General features: G+C 32.6%; 1 protein-coding gene across 2 annotated transcripts in view; it reads left to right on the forward strand.

Moving 5' to 3' along the window:
* The first annotated feature begins 953 nt into the window (after nucleotides 1-953).
* The window catches only part of LOC118737933 (methionine--tRNA ligase, mitochondrial), a 149,737-nt gene continuing 128,062 nt past the window's right edge, over nucleotides 954-22,628 (forward strand). For both annotated transcript variants that reach the window (XM_036468760.1, XM_036468761.1), the window contains exons 1-5: nucleotides 954-1,109; nucleotides 1,180-1,460; nucleotides 1,537-1,959; nucleotides 2,022-2,115; nucleotides 8,590-8,760. In XM_036468760.1, coding sequence (XP_036324653.1) covers nucleotides 1,007-1,109; nucleotides 1,180-1,460; nucleotides 1,537-1,959; nucleotides 2,022-2,115; nucleotides 8,590-8,760 — 1,072 coding nt within the window. In that variant the 5' untranslated portion in view covers nucleotides 954-1,006. The remainder of the gene's footprint in view (nucleotides 1,110-1,179; nucleotides 1,461-1,536; nucleotides 1,960-2,021; nucleotides 2,116-8,589; nucleotides 8,761-22,628) is intronic.

Genomic DNA, 22,628 nt, shown 5'->3' on the forward strand with positions numbered 1-22,628 from the left:
AGAATGGACGTTGCAGCAAAATAATTTCAAAACGTACATATCTTCAACCCTTTGAACGTTCACAACCCCCTAAGGTAATAATATTGGAAAAGAGATTGGGATTTTTTTTTGTTTCTAAATTTAATATTTTTATCGAATGGGATTTATACGGGGCGTCCTAGGCCAAGGATGGGCACATTTTTGGCTCTTAAAGCAGTCAAAGAGCCCGCAAGTGCTACGCAAGAGGGTAAAAAAAATACGTTAAAATCATCATATACATATATTAGTAATGAGAGTCGGAGTACAAGACATTTTATTACGCTCTTCTTCACCCTTCATTGCTGACTCTTGATGTCATCCCTCATCTAGCACCCACATAAATGTGCCACACCGGCTCCTAAGTGCAAAAGGCTATCCTAGACCACCCGTCCACTCCCTCTAAAATGGGTGGTAATGTTTTTTTTTATTGATATGTAAACGTTAAAATATTACCTACCAAATCAGGAATACTCTATCTTTGTGGTGGTATTACTGACTTCGGGATTCGACCGGAAGTGGGTTAACTGACCGGAAATATATATTTTTTTTTAAATTTGACATATGTACATATTTTTCTACTGATTCAGATTCTGAGGATACAAATTCTTAACTATTGTTTGAAACTTTTTTCTCGGAAGTGGCTTTTTCAACCCCTAAGGGACTTCTAAAACTTACAAAAATGCTTTTTATGGAAAATCAGAAAACATGCATCACCAAGTCGGGGATGCTCTATCTTTTGGTGGTATTACCGACAACCGGTTTCGACCGGAAGTGGTTTAAACTGACCGGAAGTATATTTTTTCGTAACTTTTGTTTAAAAGAATTGATTTTTTTATTAATTTTAGTACGTGCGCATGCAACCCTGTGGTGTTTCCTCAAGGTTTGTGCCTGAGCTAAACATAAATAAAAACAGCTGTTTCGCAGCTGTCAAGGCATTTCATCTTCATACTGCGATTTTAACTAATTTTTAATCAAATGCGAATTTTTAATGAATGTCATGCTAATAAATAATTTAGGTTCTTTGAGGCGCTACTGTGTGCAAGCCAGCGGCACTTTCTATGCTACTACTCCAATTTTTTACGTCAATGCCGGTAAGTAGCGGGTATCTTCTGCCTATATGTATGTACATCCAATTCACATATGACTATTATTTAACAACAGCCCCGCACATTGGACACCTTTATTCGGCTGTAATAGCAGATGCTCTGTCTCGATATCAACGTTTGCGACAGCCTCAAACGCAGGTGCATCTTTGCACAGGAACCGACGAACATGGCACAAAAATTCAGCAAGCAGCGGCAGCGCAAAGTGTACCAGTTGCCCAATATTGTGATGAAATCTCTGCACGTTATCGGCAAGTTTTCAAAGAAGTTGGTATAGCTAATACGGATTTCATACGTACCACCGAGCAGCGGCATAAGCAGGCGGTTGCGCAGTTTTGGGTAAATTGTATGTATGTAATATCGCTTTCTAAATATGCAAAGCTATTCTTTTTTTCTTAAAATTGTGCGCTTCCAGCGAACTTTACACAAGCTTGGCCACATTTATTCAGCCGCATACAGTGGTTGGTATTGCGTTTCGGATGAGACTTTTCTTACCGATTCTCAATTGCGGTTAGACATTGCAACGGGTGCACGTTTCTCGCTCGAGTCGGGTCATCCTGTTGAATGGACTGAGGAGACAAATTATATGTTCCGTTTGTCAGATATACAAGAAAATGTCATATATTGGGTTAAAAAAGGTGGTCATGTACGTCCAAAAAAGTTTGAAAAAATACTCTTGGACATGTTAAGTGAACCACTACCAGATGTATCGGTTTCGCGTCCTGCGAATCGTGTACATTGGGCTATCCCCGTACCCGACGATGAAACACAAACTGTCTATGTATGGTTAGATGCGCTAATAAATTATCTTACATCAGCGGGTTATCCAGATAAAAAAGTAGGCGAAAATTTCTTGCTCACTTAATGACCATTGCTAATTGTACACATTTTCTCTTTTAGTACCGCAAGTTTTGGCCACCAAACGTACAAGTAATCGGAAAAGATATTTTGAAGTTCCATGGCATTTATTGGCCTGCATTTCTTATTGCTGCAGGTATGGTCAAAAATTTCGAACTTTTTAACTTCATTATTTTCTTTTTATATATTATATGTACATTAGACCGTTCGTTATTTCAACTTTTTTTTATTATAAAACTCCTCGGAAAAAGATGTTTTGTGGTCTAAAAATAAGCTGTACAAAATTTTATTCGAATATGATAACTCTAAGTACTTGCGCGTTGTATTTGAAAATTTAGAAAACCATATGCTTTCAGGGAAAAATGTTTATAACAAAATACATAGTTGAAAATTCTGAATTTTATAGTCATTTGCTATGTGAAATAACTCACAGAATATGAATATGAGGTCCAAAATAAAAATAGTAGAATAGGTTTTAAGAATTTGAGAAATTATGGCTTTTTTCAAATTAAGAAAACAGCATTTTCAATTTTTTTCCAAAAATATCCCGTTATCGCAGCGCAGAAAATTCTCCACCAGATTAAAGGTCATTGAAATCCCTATGAACTTGGTTATACAATGTTTTGCAATCAAATTATCAGTTTAAGAGTTATCTGCAAATATATTGGTGGAATCGGACACAATTTTAAGTCGCATCGAAGGATTGAAAATTTCTAATGGACATACAAGTGTTGCATGACATTCTCAAATAATGAAGATCTGCGTTGGTCGTATAAATAAAAAAAAAAAATTTAATATTCGTTATTCGCCACCTGCGATAAATTATGTAAATCTCTTCAATAACACCAATGCCTTCCCGTAGAGACGAATCATAGGTTTTAAATTTTTGTATCCAAGCAGAAATGCAATTGAAGTTACGGGCTAATAAAAACTAAATCTGTTTTTATGTTTTTATTTGTAAACATTTATTTAGTTCGACGAATAAAAAAAGCTCAAGAAATGGTCAAGAAAAATTTATTGAGCCAAATTTTCTTAAGCAGTACGTAGTTCTTAAAAAATATCCTTCGCTTTCTCCATGATGAAAACCACGATAAAAACATTACAAGGTAAATTCATTCTCAATTCGTCGGCCGTTTCACTTAATGACATTAGCAGCCATGTTAGCCATTTGTCTTTTGCTGAGATTATGACATTTTCATCAAAATCATGCTACCAGATTGAACATTATGTAATTTTTTTTTTCTGAAAGGAATTTGATCGACAAAGGAAAAAATAAAATAATTTTTTAAAATAATAAAAAGAAAAGTGAGTTGCGCATTTGGAAGCTGCAAAAATACCAGATACCACTCAAGGAGAACGGTATAAAATTTCTTCAATTTCCAGCGCTTCCTTTTGTGAGGCAAAAATGGCTAGAGGTCTGGAGCGTGAGCGAGGAAAGCCTTTTAAAATATTTTTAACCGACTTCCAAAAAAGGAGGAGGTTATCAGTTCGTCGGTATATTTTTTTTTTTTTTTTTTTTTTATGTATGTTACCGCATAACTTTGGACCACGTCAACCGATTTCGATAATTCTTTTTGCATCGGAATGGTAGTGTCTCATACTAATCTGGTTAAGATCCGATCAGCGGATCATGAGATATATATATATATATATATTTTTATATGAGAGTTGAAGTCGGTTTTTTTTTGCTAAAAATTACTTATTATGTATGTTCTCAACATTTTCATTCCAAAAGTGCAGTGCCGCGAAAGGAAAGGTAATGAGTTTTTGAATATTTTGGAGCATTTCAACTCGAAAATTATTGAAATTAATGGTGAAAAATTAACAAGTCCAAATTTTTCAAAAAAACTATTGTACAATTCAAATGATACAATCGAGGAAAGAATTGTACAACGATTTTTTTTGTGAAGGACATTTTTTCGAATACTATATTTTATTTTAAAGTAAAAAGAAAACAAAACTAAATATGAAAATAAGAAGATGAGAAAAATGACATCTTGATGGGTTTGTTGAGCTAATTAAATAAAAACATTTAATAATGTTAACGCAACATACATGCATACATATAGATTAATTTTCAGTTTTGGTGAAGGGGTGCGAAAAAACATAAACGTAAATACATATGCCATTATCCATTGTATTTCGAAGTAAAATTACATTCTTTGTATGAACACATGTATTTTCAATACAATTAAAAAAAAAATTGTAACAGCGATTTTTCGATGTAGTTTACTTCTATTTGGCACGTAGATCATGGATCCACAGTCTCGCCCATGATACAAAAAAGAAGGTAGTTCCATTGTCACTTTTTCGTCGCCATATTAACAACCTGACAATTAAGTAGATTGTGACATTTCGTGCTACCATACCCAATATCTAAAATCCTCCAAATTTTGTTATTATTTTTTTGTTTATTTACAAACATTTTGTTCTTAGAATCGAAATTTGAACAAGCACAAGGTGCATTAAACAAGGTGTGATTGACAATTCAGTGCGGCTCTCTTTTAAGGTACTATAATGTCAAAAAGTATAAACAAACGAATTAACCCTTAGTGATGCATGTATCTTGTCAGCACTGATACCCAAGGCTTTTATTTTGATTATAGTTTTGTTTTACTTACATTACCTGGAATATATATATTTTGTCAATAAAACAAATTGTTTATAAAATAGTTTTAGCAATTTTCTTGTTTTTAATTGCCCAAGTTTTATGCTTTTGTGCGTTTATTTTTATATTTAAATTTTTTATCCTAAACATTATTCGACACTTATAAAAGTAGGATTTTACATTTGTTTCCAATTTTATATGTGAGCTTAACTCTAACAATTTTGAAAATAAATTTTTTTCCTGCGAAATAGTTTTCCATTAAAGACTTTGCTTGGAGCAGTTTTAAATTAACCTCTTCCATACTGGTTGGCTTGGTTTTAATTATTTCGGTAAGAATAAATATTTCTGTTCTCAACGTGCAATCTAAAGAGTCGCCTGTTTGAGTTTGGACATCAACAAAGAATACATATATCCTGATCGCGTACTAAATCCTCACTTGTATCAGTTATTTCGTATGGCATTGGGACTGCGCCTGGGTATAAACGAGCTCGTTTGAAAGTGCTTGATTCGGACGGACAACTTTCCACCCCGTGCATCGCTATGTTTATCGCGTTCCCGGCCGTGATCTAAGTAAAGTAAAAAATAAGATGTAGGTACAAAAGTTGTGGAGTATGAATTCTCTGCAACTTTGGAATTTCAATATTCTATGTATTTTCAACAGAAATTGTCAAAAACGGCGAAACCGTGACAATGTAATTTTTTTTGTAGTTTTTGCTAATTTTTTTAGAATAAGAAATGATATTTAAAAAAAGCTTCTATATAATAAATGTGGGAAATTAAATTCTCTACATATTTGTATTTAACCGTTTTTTACGAAAAATGCTAAATAAGCTTGCAAATCGCAAAAAACCCAAAAAAAACTTAAATCCAAGATGGCCGAATCTTGCCAAATGAAATTTAGGGGCAAGACTATGGGCTGGTTTCTCCAACTCAACTTAACTTACTTTAGGCATTTTTTGGACTTAAGTCAAAAGTTAGCCTACTTTTTACACAGCTTATTCTTGACTAGGTCTAAAAACTTTACTGAGCTATGAGTTTTATATGGAAGGGCAAATCAAAAGCGTTCCCATAGTGAAGCTCAGGCATCTCATTAAAGGTGTTCTTACACGATATGTATTTGCATATGTAAATGTGACTTTTTTAATGCATTGTAATTGCGTATGTCCTTCAAATTTACAGTCTTTATTTAACGATTAAAATTACATTCTTTGAAAATGAATTTAACTCAGATGATTCTATCTATAAACATTTCTATTTCGTATGTACGTGCATCTGCTCTGTACAGAAACAAATATAATTTGCCTTTACATGATATCTTGACATTTACATATGTGAAAAGTGGCATGTACACATGCAAATACATATCGTGTAAGAACACCTTAAGATGTACGAATTTACACACGCAAATATTGAAATAAACAAAAAATATGAGAGCACTGATAAAAATTTATATTTAAAATTGATTTAATATTCGTATATCGCTAGCTCAGATTGAAGAGTAGCTAATTCCACTTATTATGAAAATTAATATTTTGATACGGGAAGCTAGAGAAATTAAAAAATGCGTTGTATCGAAAAGGATAAAGGTGCTTGTTTTATTTATTGTCGTTTATATTCAATGAAAGTCCAAAAGAGGAACCGAAAACCCGATAAGCTCAAAATGGTACGAAATCTTTTAATATAGATCGAATCCCTCAGATTCGTATAATATGAAGTTTTGCTTTGCTTTTAAATAAAGTTTTGCGAAATACTTGAAGAAAATGGCTATAAGAAGCTTTTTCCTCTCCTGTAAAATTTTTAAAATTGGACTTAGCAGCTTTTACTCTAAGCTAGCGATATAGTGAAAGTGTAAACGCAATTGCCAAATTTGCAAAAACTTGCCACCTTCGAAACAGCTGATCACTTCCACAGTTGCCACTGGTGGTTCCTTTGGCAATTTATTTTCTGCTTGGTATATTTTCCCAGATTTATCATTTTATACAATTGAATACTTTTGGATAAGAAAAATCTTTTATTATATGGGAATTAATAAGTTAATTTTCTAAAATTATTTGTGATACCGCATTGAAAAATAGGATAATCTCCTCCAAACACCCATGATTGATCCAGAAAAATATAATAGATATAGCTACAAATATATGTAGTATGTACCTTTAAAATTATAAAATTTTCATTTTAAAAATCCATCAACCGGCAACTTCAGCAAAAAACATTTCAGCATACTTATATTGATAATAAAATTTGCCAAAAATAATTCAAAAAGGCCATATTTTCTTTTGTTTATTTGCAAACATTTGTTTGTGATCAGCTGATATTCTTACTGCAAGTTTTCGTTAGTAAACATTTATCCAGCAGAAATTTGCAACTCTATCACATTTTTCTGTCTCAATTTCCCCTACTTTGCAAGTTTTGACCATGTGTTGATTTTTTTTTTTAAATATTTATAATGTGTTTGGAGTTAATTTTTTTTTGGTTATTTTTCTTTAAAAAAAGTTGCTCAAAAATGTCAACAAATTTTCATCGACATTTCAATTTTTAAATCGGAATCTTTAGAACATTTTTGGGTATGCAGTTTTATAGCCCAAAAAATTGAAGTGCAAGTTTCAAACGGCTAAAAACTCCCGTTGATTTCTGAGATTTCTTTGGTGACAGCTTTTGCAATTTTTCCATATAAGCAAGAATTTCTTATGAAATAAAATGCGGGAGACCGCTCACAATCAAATTTCAAAAAATCAACGCCAGTTTCTTTAAATTGCAGTCTCCAAAGAAAAATTCTCAAAAACCAACGCGAACGCCGGCTGAAACTTGCACACCATTAGACCAAAATTGTACATTTGTTGAATTTTGTACTTTTTAACTAGGTTTAATTTACAAAAAAAAAAAAAAAGAATCTCACTGTAGACATAGATTTTGTAGATGTAGATTAGCAAAATTAAAGAATTTAACGCAATCATACATACAGTTTTATATACAGTGTGCGTCAAAAATAAGTATACCCTGACGTTTTGACGATTTTACTCATTTATAATTTCCAGTCAAAATTGTTCTTATTTTTTATAAAAGATATAGTTTATTCAACAGCAAAAACCGCAAAAATTATTATTTTTTTTTAATTTCATACAAAACTCCGAAAAATGCAAGCAATTTTCATCGAAATTTTAAACTTTCAGTTCCATTTCTAATGCCGAATTTCTACTAGACATTGAAATGATAAAAATGTATGCCATTAAAAAAATGCCATGTTGAAATGAACTTAAGTTCTATTTTTTTAAGATTATTTTTTAATGTAATGACATAATTATTTTTTAATGTCCGACTTTGTCATTTGTCGTTTTTGCCATTTAATGCCTAGTAGAAATCCAGCATTATGCTGGACATATGACAAAGTTGGGCATTAAAAAATAATCATGTCATTAAGTTAAAAAAATAGTCATTAAGTTCATTTCCACATGGCATTTTTTAAATGGCATACATTTGTGGAAATTCGGCATTCGAAATTTTGAGCATGCTGTTTTGTAGCCCTCAGCGACTTAAACGTGCACTTTATTATACAAAGGGCCGTTAACTTATTTATTTTAAAGTATAGATAAGTTAGTTAAGTTAACCGCCCTAAAATTTAATGGCTGTTCAATGAACTAAATTTTTTTAAAAAAGAAAAAATTGTTATGGTAAATATACATAAATAAATAAAATCGTCAAAATATCAGGGTTTACTTATTTTTAACGCTCTCTGTATGTACTTACATATTTAGTAATAAAATTTGACGAGCTAAATTTCTATGTCTGTACAAATCTTGTGACTGCTAAGGAAAATGCCGTGCCAATTTTTACCAAAAGATCCACACAAACAACTACTAATTTGTACAAACATACCAATCATGTGAACTGGCCTTTATATTTATTCTCTATTAAATCTCTTATCTCTTTTTAAGCACCTAATTCGCAGAGCTACTCTATCTTCTACTTCACGATATTTTTTTTATTTTTATTCTTCTTTTGCAGGCTTGGAACCGCCACAACAACTATTTGTACACTCCCACTGGACAGTAGATGGGCAGAAAATGTCGAAGAGTAAGCAGAACGTCGTGGATCCGGTTGCGTCTACCAAAACTTATACAATGGAGGGTCTGCGGTATTTCCTGTTGCGTGAGGGTGTAGCGCATAGTGATGGCAGTAAGTACAAGTAACAGTTCGTATATACATATATGTATGTAGACAGTGGCGCTCATATAAATAGCACATTTTTCTTTTTACAATATTCACAATGTTTTACGTGATACATTTTTTCGTTTTTTTTTTTTTTATAAAAATATACCAGATTATATAACATAAACTATATAAGTCAGAGATTAAAACTTTGTGCGCAGTTCAGGAAAACTTAACAAATTTCAAAAAAATTTCATCAAAATTTTCAACTTTTTTTAGATTTTTTAGAATAATAATACGCAGGTTTAAATATTCCGAAAAGTCCCGTTGATTTTTGAGAATTTTTTTGTAGATGGCGTTGTGTATTTTCTCTCATTTAAAAATAGATTTTGTTCATGCTTTATATGGAAGAAAATGCGCAACATCCTCGAGAAAAAATTGAATGGGCTACATACCCAAAAAGTTTCTTAAAAATTCTGAAAAAAGTTGAAAATGTTGATGACATTTTTATGAAATTTGTTAAATTTTCCTGAACTGTTCACAAAGTTTTAAACTTTGTCTTATATATATGGGTTCTGTCATAGGGTCTACTATATTTTTATAAAAAGATAACGAAAATTGAATATTGTAAAAGTAAAAGTGTGGTATTTACGTGAGCGCCACTGTACATATTAAGAACATATGTATTTTTGCTCGATGCTAAGAGAGCACATTATGTGCAGGACAAAGTGCTTGAAGTAGTAAAATGGAAAACAACAGAGTTTAAACAGTTACTAAGAAATTAGCAAGAATAATACATGATGCGAAGCGTAAGCTTAGTAAGTGACCGCACTGCCGACAGCCACTGCAATAACGCTGTGAAGCAGATTGTTTCATATCACCACTTTTTGTTAGGTTTTTTGCAAGCGGAAATCAAGCAAAAAAAAAACAATTTAAAAGCAAATGAAAGTTAAGACTAAGTAGTTAGAAGGCTTGAGTAGATTTATTAAAGTTTACAAAGTGTAAATGTGGGTAATTTAATCGCCTTAGTAAACGTAAAACATAGCAAACTTGCGTTTGTTTAAGGTGCAGACTCCATGCGAATAGTGATTTATAAATTTCTGGCTACAGTCATAAGAATTTCCTACTTAAAGAGGAAGAAAGTTGACTTGAAAATTTTTCTATACCTTAAAAATACTTTTGTAGTTAATTGTTATTGAAACATTTTTACCTAAACAGCCGCTAAGGATTTTTTTCAAAGAAATTTACACACCTTGACTGATTTATGCTGCAGCCTTCTAACTGCTTTAAGACGCAACAGTGGCTGTGGTTGCTTTCCCTTATGTTAAGCTATAACAGCCATAAGTTTATTTAAACTTTTGGTTGTTAAATTCGATTGCGTATAACTCGTCTGCAGAAAAAGTTTTCATCCCACACACATCTTCATTGTTTATGACCTTACTTTAACCCGTCACATTTTCTGCGTTCCAATCTTGTTGTCTCTCTGTGATTTCTAAACCACATTTCCCAAAGATTTTACAACTAACAAAAACAATGCTATTGTAGTAATTTACATACATGAACATATTTGTGGATGCGTGTGCATAGTACATATATACATACATACATACACATGCTTTAGGTTAGTTAGCTTGTTGTGGGTATATGTGATTATAATATTTATTTCTATACATACATACATACATAAATACATTTTCTCAACTTTTATTGCGGTAGTTTCGAGTTGAAAATTTGATTAGTTTTCACAAGTTTTAATAAAAGTTTTTGGGTTTTTGCATTGTTACATCACCTTAACTTATGTAAGTATTTTATAAATAATTACATGCAAAGGATGACTTGAGAACACACGTCAAGCGGGTCATGCGTGCGCAGATAAGAAATTTTCATTTGTAGATAATGAATAAAGAATAACATATTGGGTGAAGTAAAAAGTTATTGCGTATATTTTCAACAGATTGTGATAGTAAAGTCCTTTTCATTGGAGTTAGTTTTTACGTGGCCGCTAAGGTACTTACAAACATCGGACCAAAGTTGTAATACCATTTCATGAAAGGTATAAAAAGGATAATTTTTGAGTACTCCTTTATGTAGCGTATCGCTTGCTGCAAGACAGATATGTATATGTACGCTTGCAGCCGCACCTCATGGTGAACAGACGGTACAAAATTCAGTGAACCCTTAAACAGAATAAGTTGCAGTAGCGCCACTAAAGCTGCCTCTCTTTGGTTTAAGACTAAAAGCTGAATTAGTCTACATAGACTCCAGACTTAATTTCCGTAACTTTACTTAACTTAACATTTTGACCAACCTTCTGGCTTAAGTTGACGTGTTGACTACTCATTGATGATTTCTTACGGTAAATTAAGTTAAGTCTAGACTAGGACTAAGGATCCACATGGGTTAGTGATACTGAAAAAGATAATAAAAACTGCAGAAGTGAATGGGGTATAATCTTTTATAACAGGGTACGCTATGTTTTTTCAGCCTTTTCTAAGCTGGATATCGAACCAAACCGTATGGCTCTGGAGGTGAACGAAGGACCTCTTGTCAGCAAGCAAACATTCAGCGCATTCGCGTCTCTACGAATACCGCAGACAATGAAATGATGCGTTATATTTATGAGCTTTACAAAGGTATGGATATACTATACATACACATATAGCGCAGAAATTTTAAATGCAGCGTCTTCGTTTTTGTCTTCTTCAGTGCGGATAGCTTTTTATGTTTTCACAAAATTAAAGTATTTCCCAAAAGATTTATCCAAGGATGCATCGTTTAACAACACAGACTTTCTAAAAACAAATAAATACTTGCCCTGGTGCATATTATACGTTACAACTTCTTAAATAGAATTTCCTCGAATTGGTAGCAACAGATAGCCGTAAAATATGCTTACATTATGCCAAGTAAGCGTTAACTTTCAAGTGGTCGCGCGATCATTTGAAACATAAGCAGTCGACACCTCTTATAACTAATCAGAAAAATAATCATATTTTGTGGTTTTAATATTTTTTTATATTTTTTGCAGTTATATTTGCTGTTGTAAAAATTTGTATTATTTGTATTTATTTATTCTAGAAATGCAACAGACTAAAAAGAAAAATAAATAGTAACTACTTACACAAAAATTAACTAAAACTAGAGTGCCAGTTACTGTCGAAATTCCTAGTTTTAGAAGCCATGGAGAGGTTTTCTAACTTAACACGTAGCAAAACTTATACGGTACAACTTAACTAACCGGAAAATCTTCTGTTGGTCTTTGGAGGACCTCGGCAGGACTTGGAATTGACCCGATTCTTTCAAGTTTATCGATAAATTTCAATGATTTGATACATATCGATAGTTCGATGAATTTCAAGAACACTAAAATTCGATAACTCAACAAAATTCATTAACTCGACCAATTTCGATAACTGTGAAATTCGATGGCTCGATAAATTTAGATAACTCAAAAATGTAAAAACTTTGGATACCTTTATAAATTTTTACTTTTGACATCTCCACATTTTTCGAAAACTATCTAAACATTTTGATAACTCGTTACACTCTGTTAAGACGATCAAATGCGATAAGCAGTGATAAATCGATAAGCTTATATAACCTTGAAATTTCGATAAATCGATATATTTTGAAAATTCCATAAACTTCGCTTCGTTGAACCAACCAATTTCAGTAGATCAATAATTATCGATAACTCTGTAAGTTGAAAGAACTCCATGCATTACGACACCTCGATATATTTCGTTAAGTCTATAAATAATGATAATTCAATAAATATCGATAACTTGATACATTTCTTTAACTTGACAAATTTCGTTAATCCCACACGTTTTTATAGCTCGATAAATATCGTAAATTTGTACAACTAAGTTTCTGTGTCTATAAATTTCGACAACTCAGTAAACATTGATCATTTGAATAATTCGATACGTTGCGATAACTTAATAAGCATGGATAAATTTCGATAATTATAAACTTCGATGATTCGGTAAATTTCAGCAACCTTTATGGCTGATTTTATTTCGATTCCTATCGGAAAATTTCAGCTCTTTTAACCTACTTCTTATGTATTTCTCATTGTCTCCATTTTTTTTTTCATCTTCAATTTATCTTTATTTCGAAGTTTAATTTCAAATACGAAGTAAACGAAAATGCCAAACGCTTGAATTAAACAGGTTGCAAAAACAACCATTAACAAATATGGAAATTTTTAAACGACGATTTTAAACCAATTTCGAAACTATAAAAACTCTCCTCATCTACAGAAAATCACTTTCCAACGGTGTTTCTGGTTTTGAAATCGGTAACTTTACCTTGGTCTTCATCTTTGTTTTTATTTTTCACATCTTTGCTTATATCCTTTTGTTTTTCTATTCACGTAGATGAGATGAGGTGCGATGACGTGATAAGATGTGACGTGATTTTATGTGATGTGATAGGATGTCATGTCATGTGTTGTCATATCCTCTGATGTCATGTTATATGATGTCATACCATACGATGTCATATCATGTGATGTCAAGTCATGTGATGTCATGCCATATAATGTGATGTCACGTGATATCGTGTGATGTGATATCATATTATGTGATGTAATATCATGTTATGTCTCTTTATATCATGTGATAAAATGTGATGTCATGTCATGTAATGTGATCACATTCCATGTTCCGATTAGTATATCGATAACCCTGTTGGTAACTGTGTCGATAAAAATACCGATAACAATATCCATAAACATATAGAAAAATACAACGATTGTAAGATCGATTAACTCATCGATAAATATAACAATCATCAGTATCGATTATTGTACATATCGTTAAAAATATAAATGACTAAACCGATAACAAAATCAATTATTTAATCGATTATTATACCTATAACAATATCCATTATTGTATCAATAACAATATCGATTATTATTATTGATTGATATATCGATTACAATAGCGGTTATTTAATCAATAACAGTATCGATAACAATATAGATTATTTTATCGATAGAAATATCGATTATTATATCGATAAAAATATCGAGTTTTATATCGATAACAATATCGATCTTCACCTCATCCTTTTCTTCATATTTATCTTTATTTTTGCATATTCCTCTCACCTTTACCTTAAAGTGTTTAAATTTACTTTGATCGTCGTTTTTGCCTGAACCTCTGGCATCTTTGTTTTTTGTTTTTATTCTCAAACCGTTAAACCGCTGAGTACCATTTCCATGTGCATTATTCCCCTCGAATTTGACGATTTACTCCCAACCAACTGCCGCTAAAGGAGTTTCACTTCATAAATTCAAGAAATGTTCTTACCATTTCAGTTACCCTAATTCTTGTATCGGTCATTGTCTCCATTTTCGACTTTATCTTCACTTTTGCCTTCTTTTTTTTGACTTCATCGTTATCATTTATTTCTTCATCTTCATATTTATCTTTATTTCAAAGCTTAATTTCACATGTGTAGTGAAGCAACAGGCGAAACATGTCAAATTGAACATGTTGCAGCAACATGTATACACAATTCGAAAATGTTTAAACGACAGTTTTGGCCGTAATTTTCAACCAATTGTGAAACCATAAAAACTCTGCTCAACTACGGAAAAATGCCTTTCCAACGGTGTTCTTGGTTTTGAAATCGGTTCGGTAGAATCGCCAAACGAACGGAGACAAAATTTATGTTAGCGTATTAATATATAGATATTTAATAGCGTTTAAAGGTGTCCTTTGTGGAAGAAAAATCTAAAGCAACAGGATTTGGAAGCGAATTAATTCCTTCAGGGCTCTAGCAATCTTTCTAGCAATGCCTCTAACACTCATTGATAGTTCTAACTGTGTCTAACCAGAAGATATAGTGACCCCGTAAAATTCTTTGAGAAATACAATTTTTCGTTATTTTTGTTAACTAAGAAAAAACTGACAGCCCTATTCTGCAACTCTTTCGTATTCAGATTTTGCTAGTAATCGTAGAAATGGTATGCTGCAATCCGAATCGTATTTTCGAACTTTCGAAATTCGTAACAATGGCATGCCTAAAAACGAAGGAATATGCTTTTTTGCGTAATTTTGTACGAAAACAATTCTGTGTCGGAGGCGAGATAAAATACATAAATCGATGTGTATTTGCAGTAAATATTAGTGGTGTTCATTTAAACAGATAAATTTGCCCTTCGCATATACGTATATTTTTAACAACTGCTTTATATAAACGAGTTAAACAGAATCTTTGTTGCCCCTTATCGAGAAACTTGGGTGCCGTTTAGTTATTTGTACAATGATTTTCGGTTGTTGTGTCCAAACGCGTAATCCGAATCCAAAAACTTTAAAATCACGTGCAATCAAAGGATTAAAATTTTATTTAGAATACAAAATGTTTCCAATTTCTGAGCACTATCATATCTATTAATAAATTCGGTTTGCAGTATGCACTTTTTTGCAAATTTCGACGTGGGTTCTGCGCAAAAGTACTGTGGATGGCGTAGCCGGAGTGATGTGCACAAGAAGTGTTGTATACCTTTGACACGCGGAAGCCCTTCTTCTCCGGCAACACAGAAAGGAGTATTCTACTTTGTAACCTAACAAAGTGCATGTCTTCAATAGCTTGGAAGAAGCTGTTATTGCATTAACTGGATTGAGAACCAGTTCTTCAAGCATAGGAGTAGTTCTGGCTTGTGGTTCAACAATTCAACCAGAAGCTGACAGCCGCTCTTACTGCGCTGCTATAATTGCAGATGCAATAGAATCCACCATTTCCTTCAAAATATGTAAAATCAAACAATTTTACTATAAATAAGCACTTCATGGTTGTTTTTTTAATTCCCTTCCACTTTGTTTTTTTTCATTCAGCTATCTCCGAAAAACAACTGATTGCTCGACTATACTACAATTCAAACTAATCCGAGCATTTAATTGTTCTGCATCGGCGACTTCTTAATGACATTGTCGGCTAGGGATGCTCATTTTTTCGATTTTTACGATCCCGGGATTTTCGTTTGCGTATATATTGTTTAAGAAGCTCTCATACCATAAAATAAATAATAAATAAATGGGTTTGACGTCAGGATTTATTTTAAAGAATCTTGTAATTTCAAAGATATGATTATGTAGTTCTAAAAATTATTTAAAAAATTCAATGCAATGTAAAATAAAAATATTAGTACCAAATGAAAGAGGAAATTTCTTTAGAATTAAAAAAAAATTAATTTTTGTTTGGGTTCACAAGGAAGAACAGGTAATTTTTAAAGCTGATAAAGTTAGAAGGACCAGGATGTTATCGAGTTTATATAAGTCCTTAACATATAATTTTTTCAAAAACAAATATTGTGAAATTTCAGGGATCAAATTTTAAAAAGACATTTTCAATACTTATCAGTCCTTCTGCATCAAAAATTTGAATCTGTTTAAATTCTACAGGATTTCCTCTTTAATTTGATATCCATACCTCTTCTCTAAGCACATTTCGCTGAATTTTTTTAATCATTTTTGAATTGTTAGCGTCAGAGTGAAAAACTAAAAACGCAATTTTACTATATTTGGCAAACGGGTTGCGAATATCTTGATTTTTGTGTGTAATATTTACTATCGCACGGTGTTATATGTATAATGAGTAGGGAACGGATTTTATGGAAATTGCCTTTTTTCTGCTGAAGAGATAGAGTATGATTCCATATATACACATTTGATGTTGCCTTTTTTTGCCTTTTTTAAGATATTTGCCTTTTTTTGCCTTTTTTAAGATACTTGCCTTTTTTACCTTTAAAAAGTGATTATAGCATTTACAATCTTTTTTTAAAGATTAAAAAATATACACATGCCCATGCGGCTTATAGAAGCGCAGGGACCTCTTGCCAAATTGGTGTTGGAAAAATTCAAAGCCGTTTTCTCAGCTAACGTAAGCTTGGAGACAATAAGGGGTGTGGATAAAATTGTAAAGGGCGAGGAAAACGCCCTTATTCCTGATAATATGAACGTTTCAAACGTTCCATGTTTTAATTGGGCTCCACTTGTATCAACTTACGTCGAGCGCACATTTAGTACATTCAAGGCTTTTCTTCGCGAAAATCGAATGAAAATGCTGCCAGAAAACGGCAAAATGCATCTTGTGGTTCAATGTTACTACAACTATACAGATTCAAGTTTTATAAGTTATGGGCTGTTTTTGCTTACGCTTAAAAGCACATTTAGCTCTAAATGCTACTCTAAATGTACATTTATCCATACAAAATTCGTCACCTAAATACAACTAAATGCAACTCCATTTTTGCATTAAGAATCTAGATGCTAAAAGCAACCCTGTGATCTTCCAAAATTTCGACGATTCGAACATGGTTTAATGAGAAAAAGTGGCAACATTGCTTTTTCGCGTATGCAGTGGCTAGCTGCGTTTAAGTGATCGCCGATCGAGATTTCATTTATTATTTTACCTTATTTGGATAAAGAAAAGTTACGCAAATTCAACATCGATATGATGCTGATAGAAATCTGGATCAATTTGTGATCAACTCTGTTTGTTTTGTTTCCTAATTAAGTGAGGAAATTTTAATTGATAGCACCGACAAATGAATATATACACAAACAATTGTTCGGTTATGGTTAAAACAATTCAAGTTTTTGTATTGAATTTTTGGTTTAAAATTTATTTTTTCCTTTGCAGTAGGCTTTTTTGCACATTATCTTCTGCGTGAGAATTGATCGCAATTGATTCGGATCTGAATAAGCGACTGGAACACGGCTATTTGTCAAAAGCGATTTCGAACTCGCGTAAATGTACATTTGCTAGTATGCGATAGCATGAACGCTCTTCGAAAACATATGTTCGAAAGTGCTAAATGTTACATTTTAAATGCAGCAAAAAAGCTGCATTGGAAACTCGAAAAGATAAAATAGTCAAAGAGTCAAAGTACAAATTTTTCATATAATGAAACTAGCTCATAGTTTTTCTCTTTTTACTTGTAATATAAACATTTCTAAAATAAATGTATTTTTTTATTGTTCATCGTATTTTCTGTCTTTTTTTAGTGCCTTATTTTGCTTTTTTGCAATACCTAGTGCCTTTTCCTGCCTTTTTCGCTATTTTATTTTGCCTTTTCCAGCCTATTTCGTTATTTTATTTTGCCTTTTTTATAGGTTTTTAGGTCCTAAAAATCCGTTCCGTGATAATGAGTTTCTATTATTGCCATCAGTGCAAATTATAAATCCCGAAAGTCCCGGGATTATTTGCCAAGAATCCCAGAATTTTTGCGACCTCAAATAGGGATCCCGGGATTAACACTCCTATTTTCGGCTGAATGCAATACAAAAGGATTTTTCTACGTACACACATTCATACTTATGTACATACAATTGTGTATTCCAGTTCAATAAAAATTACACACATATAAACACAATCATTCTCTAAGTATTTACATCCATTTATTTATGAACATATGTAAATGCTAGGGTGATTGAATCGGTTCTTTCAAACCGGTTTTAACCGGAGTATTCCAATTGTTTTTGAAGTCGTGATTTTTTGAAAAAGAATAAACTGGATTATAGAGAGGAATCGAATAATCCGGGGTTTTCACCTAGAATATTTATACAACTGCAGCTTATAATTCACTGTAAATTTATGGTACTTTTTATTTTGTTGAAACCGCAAACATAACTTTTTTAGCAACCCTGCTCTGAAATACAATCAAGTACCCTTCGAGGATTATTTTTTGCAGTGAAACTCCTTTAGCGACGATTTGGTTTTGTTGGTTTGGAAATTGGCAAATTCAACGTAAATTGCACACGGAAATGGTTGGGGCTGAAACAAGTGCTTTTTGTGTGTATGCAGATGGTATTAATCTAACAAGAACTCGCTAATAAAAGGCTAAAGAATAACACTTAGAAAAAGACAAATACAAGAATAAAAGTAAAGGTTAAGCATACCAGAATTTTGCCTAAGGATTCTTATAAGATTTTTTTTTTATTCAAATTTAAAGTTAAATTTATATCATTATTACACTGTTTTCTCAATATTTTAGTAAAAAGTCCTTTAAAAATTGAAATTGTCAAGTTTAATAAGTCTTGCAAATTTAATTTACTAAAAACCCCCCCATTTAGGGGAACAATTAATTAAAATCTTTTTATTCTAGTGAGTTATGTTCGAAAGTTTGCTAATTAATAATTTTTTCACCAAAACTGACTTTAATAACTTTTTCTAACAGGAAGTTAATAATTGCAGGATTTTTGTAAAAAATTTGCAATATTTAATTATAATTTTAATTATTTTACCTAAAATAGTAGAAAACTGTAATATTGACATAAATTTAATTTTAAGCTTCAATAACCGTTAAACCTGTGGGTTTATCATAAAATGACCGGGGACGTTTTTTGTAGAGCGTCTAATTTCCTGCCAAAAAACGTATTACACTTTTCAGTTCGATAATTTAAAGACGAGAAAACTAATTACAAATTTGAAAGACATTTTTTTCTAAGAAGTTTATATGGAAAATGGAAATCCGCGATGCGCGACCTTTTAAACCTAATATTAAGGGTTGCGCTTTTAACAGGCATCTTTTGGCATCCCACCTGAGGTATTGAAAAAGGGCTCTTTAAAAACAAAAAATGGTAAGATTTTTTGAATCATTCTTATGTACTGCATACATACATTAGGGTGCCGATTGAAAACGCTTTTTTTTTGGAAATTTCCAGACTGTTTTAAAATTGTTTTATTCGTCTTTATGAGAAATATTATATATTGCGTATTTTTATATATTTCATGTAGAGGTTCCGACCTGTTGATTTAGGTCAGAAAAAGCACTTTTGTAGATTTATAAGTTTTTGAAAGACTATTTTTGATTCGATTTCAAAGATCGAATATGATCTTAGAAGAGGATATATAGGCCTTTAAAATGGTATATAATAATCTATTGCCGGAATTGGCTTGTTGGAATTTTTATCGCGTAAAATAAAAAAAAACATATTTCTCTTAATTTTTTAAATTCTGACTATCGATAATTTCCACAATTTCCAAATATGTGCTACTATCTAAAACTAAAAATATTTTTAAGTAAACTGATAGCTCATTGATTGCAATCGCATAAAAATTGTCGAAGTTAGGCGACTTTTCTTAAATATGGCCTTGAATTTATTTTGTGTATGTACCGGATTGTCAGATTTCAGATTCAGCAGTGTGGTTAAGGAATTTATGAATATTTATTCAAAATTTATATATACAATCGCACTTTAGCAAAAAAATTGATATCTCAAAAAACGACTTGACCGATCTCGACCAAATTTGGCACACACATTGTGCCCATTGGGAATCAAAAATAGTCATTCAAAAACTCATAAATCTACAAAATCCTGTTTTGTGATTTAATCGACAGGTTGTGACCTTAAAATTAGGGGGTAGGGTCTTGAACTTTCCAAAAAAAAAAAACGGATTTTCTATGGCACCCTAACATACATATGCTACATATGCATACCCATAACGGCATAGCTCAACCAAGTTCCTTAGAAAAAGTAATTTATTGTACCTTAAGAATCAATTTGTGTCTTGGAAGTATGGGAAAGTATCTGTGAAGTGCAGAACGAAAGCGCATTTAAACGAAAAATACTGCCTTTGAAGTGTTTTAAGCCAAATTCATTTTAAAGTAGTTGAAATCAAATGCAGAGTCGGATAATTGACTGCTTCCTAGGACATCGGCATGTTAAAGTAAACAGTTCGTTCCAATTCAGAAAATCAAATCCTCAACTAGTTGTGGTGGGTAAAAAACTGGTTGAACATCAATACTTGAACTGGTCTCTTTTCGTACTGGGTATTTGCAAGTATGGTAGTCGATTGTTTTAAAGTTCGTACAATAATTGCCGAGGATTGTTTCCTGATCCTAGAGAAATCCAAAAATTATTAAAAAAAAAATTAGTTTTCTTACAGCAGCTACCCTTATGCCATGAAAAGGCTTCTCATAACAATCTATTTTTACCGTTCGCGGGTGGCGAAAATCTTCATTCCATTCATTTGTTTTGTAATATCAAGGGGCACTTATTAAATTGGGAAGATAAGCTCTAAATACCAAACACGAAACAAAAACATGGCGCCAAATATTTATTTTTGTATGTGCTTTAAGTGTAGTATTTTTGTAGGCAGCCTTTAGACATTCACATCTGTTTTGGCTCTGATTAGGCAGAAAAAGCTTTAGGTGGTAGTATTTTGTAAGACAAAGCCAATACTTTTTGTGCTGTACACATATTTGCAGCGCAGTGCATTTTGCTAAACTTTTTTGTAACATTTTGTAGCTTCCAATTAGTGATAGTAAAAATTGAATATTGACGGAAGTAGTCCACTTAAATTTCAACCACAACTTTAAGATCCCCTTCTCAAATGGGGCAAACCCCCAAAACCCCCGAAAATATGGCATCTGGTATACTGAAGGCTCTAAGACCGAGCACGGTGTCGAGGCATGAGCCTGTGCTATACAACCCATAAACTCCTTCTCACTAGCATGGCACACGATAATATCTGTCTTTCTAGCCAAGGTGCATGCCAATGAACTCGGGTGGCGTTGTCTAGAAATTTCTATCGAGAACGAGGTTGCAGTTTCGTGGCCCATTCGATTTTATTACAATAAAGTGGAAGTTTCAAGTCGCATCAACAAAATCTATTTTTATATGGAAGAAAATGCACAATACCTCTGACAGCAGGGTGACCTCCTCGCCTTGAAAGCGCACGAGACCACCTCAAAGCTTAAGCCATTTCTACCATGAATCTCCATGTATCTGGCTGGAGAAGGAAGCGTAACACTACTGCGCAAATACGGGAGGTAGGAGACCGGCTAAATGATTAAAATAACAATTTAATATTAGAAAGAAGGGCCGGCACCGCGGCGTTCATGTTCTAGTGATTATTCATTTCGAATCGAATAAAACAAGACGGCAGGTGTTTTCTCCACAATAGAATTTAAATGGGCGAAGTATATTAGCTATCCGAAGCCGTGACTCTAAATCAAATTTCGATTCGAGTTTCGTTCGATATGGAATGCCGCGATTTGGGCACGGAACTAAGCAAGGAGAACTGAAGCATTTGTCAAGTCTTTAAGTTGTTCTCTTTGAGCAATGCAGTATGAGTAATGAGGAACAGGAAACAGCAGAGCTCATTATGTGCCGCTGTGAAGTCCTTACTAAACCCAGACATCGTTGGCTAGGATCATCGTACATAGGTTCTTCAACAATACATGGATCAAAGAAGACCTTTAACCTAAGACCGGTTATTTTTCAAAGCATAGTTTTGGGCTATAAAGTGATCACCTGGCATCGCTCTACATTAGTGTCTCTATAGTTATCCAACCAATTAACGATGTGCATTCTACATACATAAATGAATAAAGATGTATAAAACATTGATTTAAACTACTATATATACTATATAAGCATACATATAACCTTAAAAGACGTATGCTTGGTTTTGTCTAATTTTTCTTCTTAGGGAGGAAGAGAAGATACTGACGACGCAGTTAATAAAATCTTCTTTATCAAAGACTTGCTCAACAACGCAGTATTCGTGTCCAGACTCTTAACTTAAGAACATGCCAAACGTGACAATGCAATATATTTCGAAGAGGTTATCAAACTGAAAAATTTTATAAAAACAGTAGCACGAGCAGTCGAGCCTTCCATATAAACACTGAGAGAAAAATCAACCAAAAATTGGTTAATATTACCAAACTCAAACTTGAAAAGGAATCAACGTGATTTTTGGTTAATATTAACAATGCCTTCATTGTAGGGCTGTGCGATTATTCGATTACTCGAGCAAGTTGGTTAATCAGTTATTCGGTTAATCAATTACTCGAGTAATCAAGATTTTGATTACTCAAAACGATGTTTAATCGAGTTACTTGAAATATGATTACTCAAAAAAAATTA

The sequence above is a fragment of the Rhagoletis pomonella genome, unplaced genomic scaffold (assembly GCF_013731165.1).
Source record: "Rhagoletis pomonella isolate Grant_MI unplaced genomic scaffold, Rhpom_1.0 Rhpom_scaffold_00004, whole genome shotgun sequence".
Lineage (NCBI taxonomy): Eukaryota > Metazoa > Arthropoda > Insecta > Diptera > Tephritidae > Rhagoletis > Rhagoletis pomonella.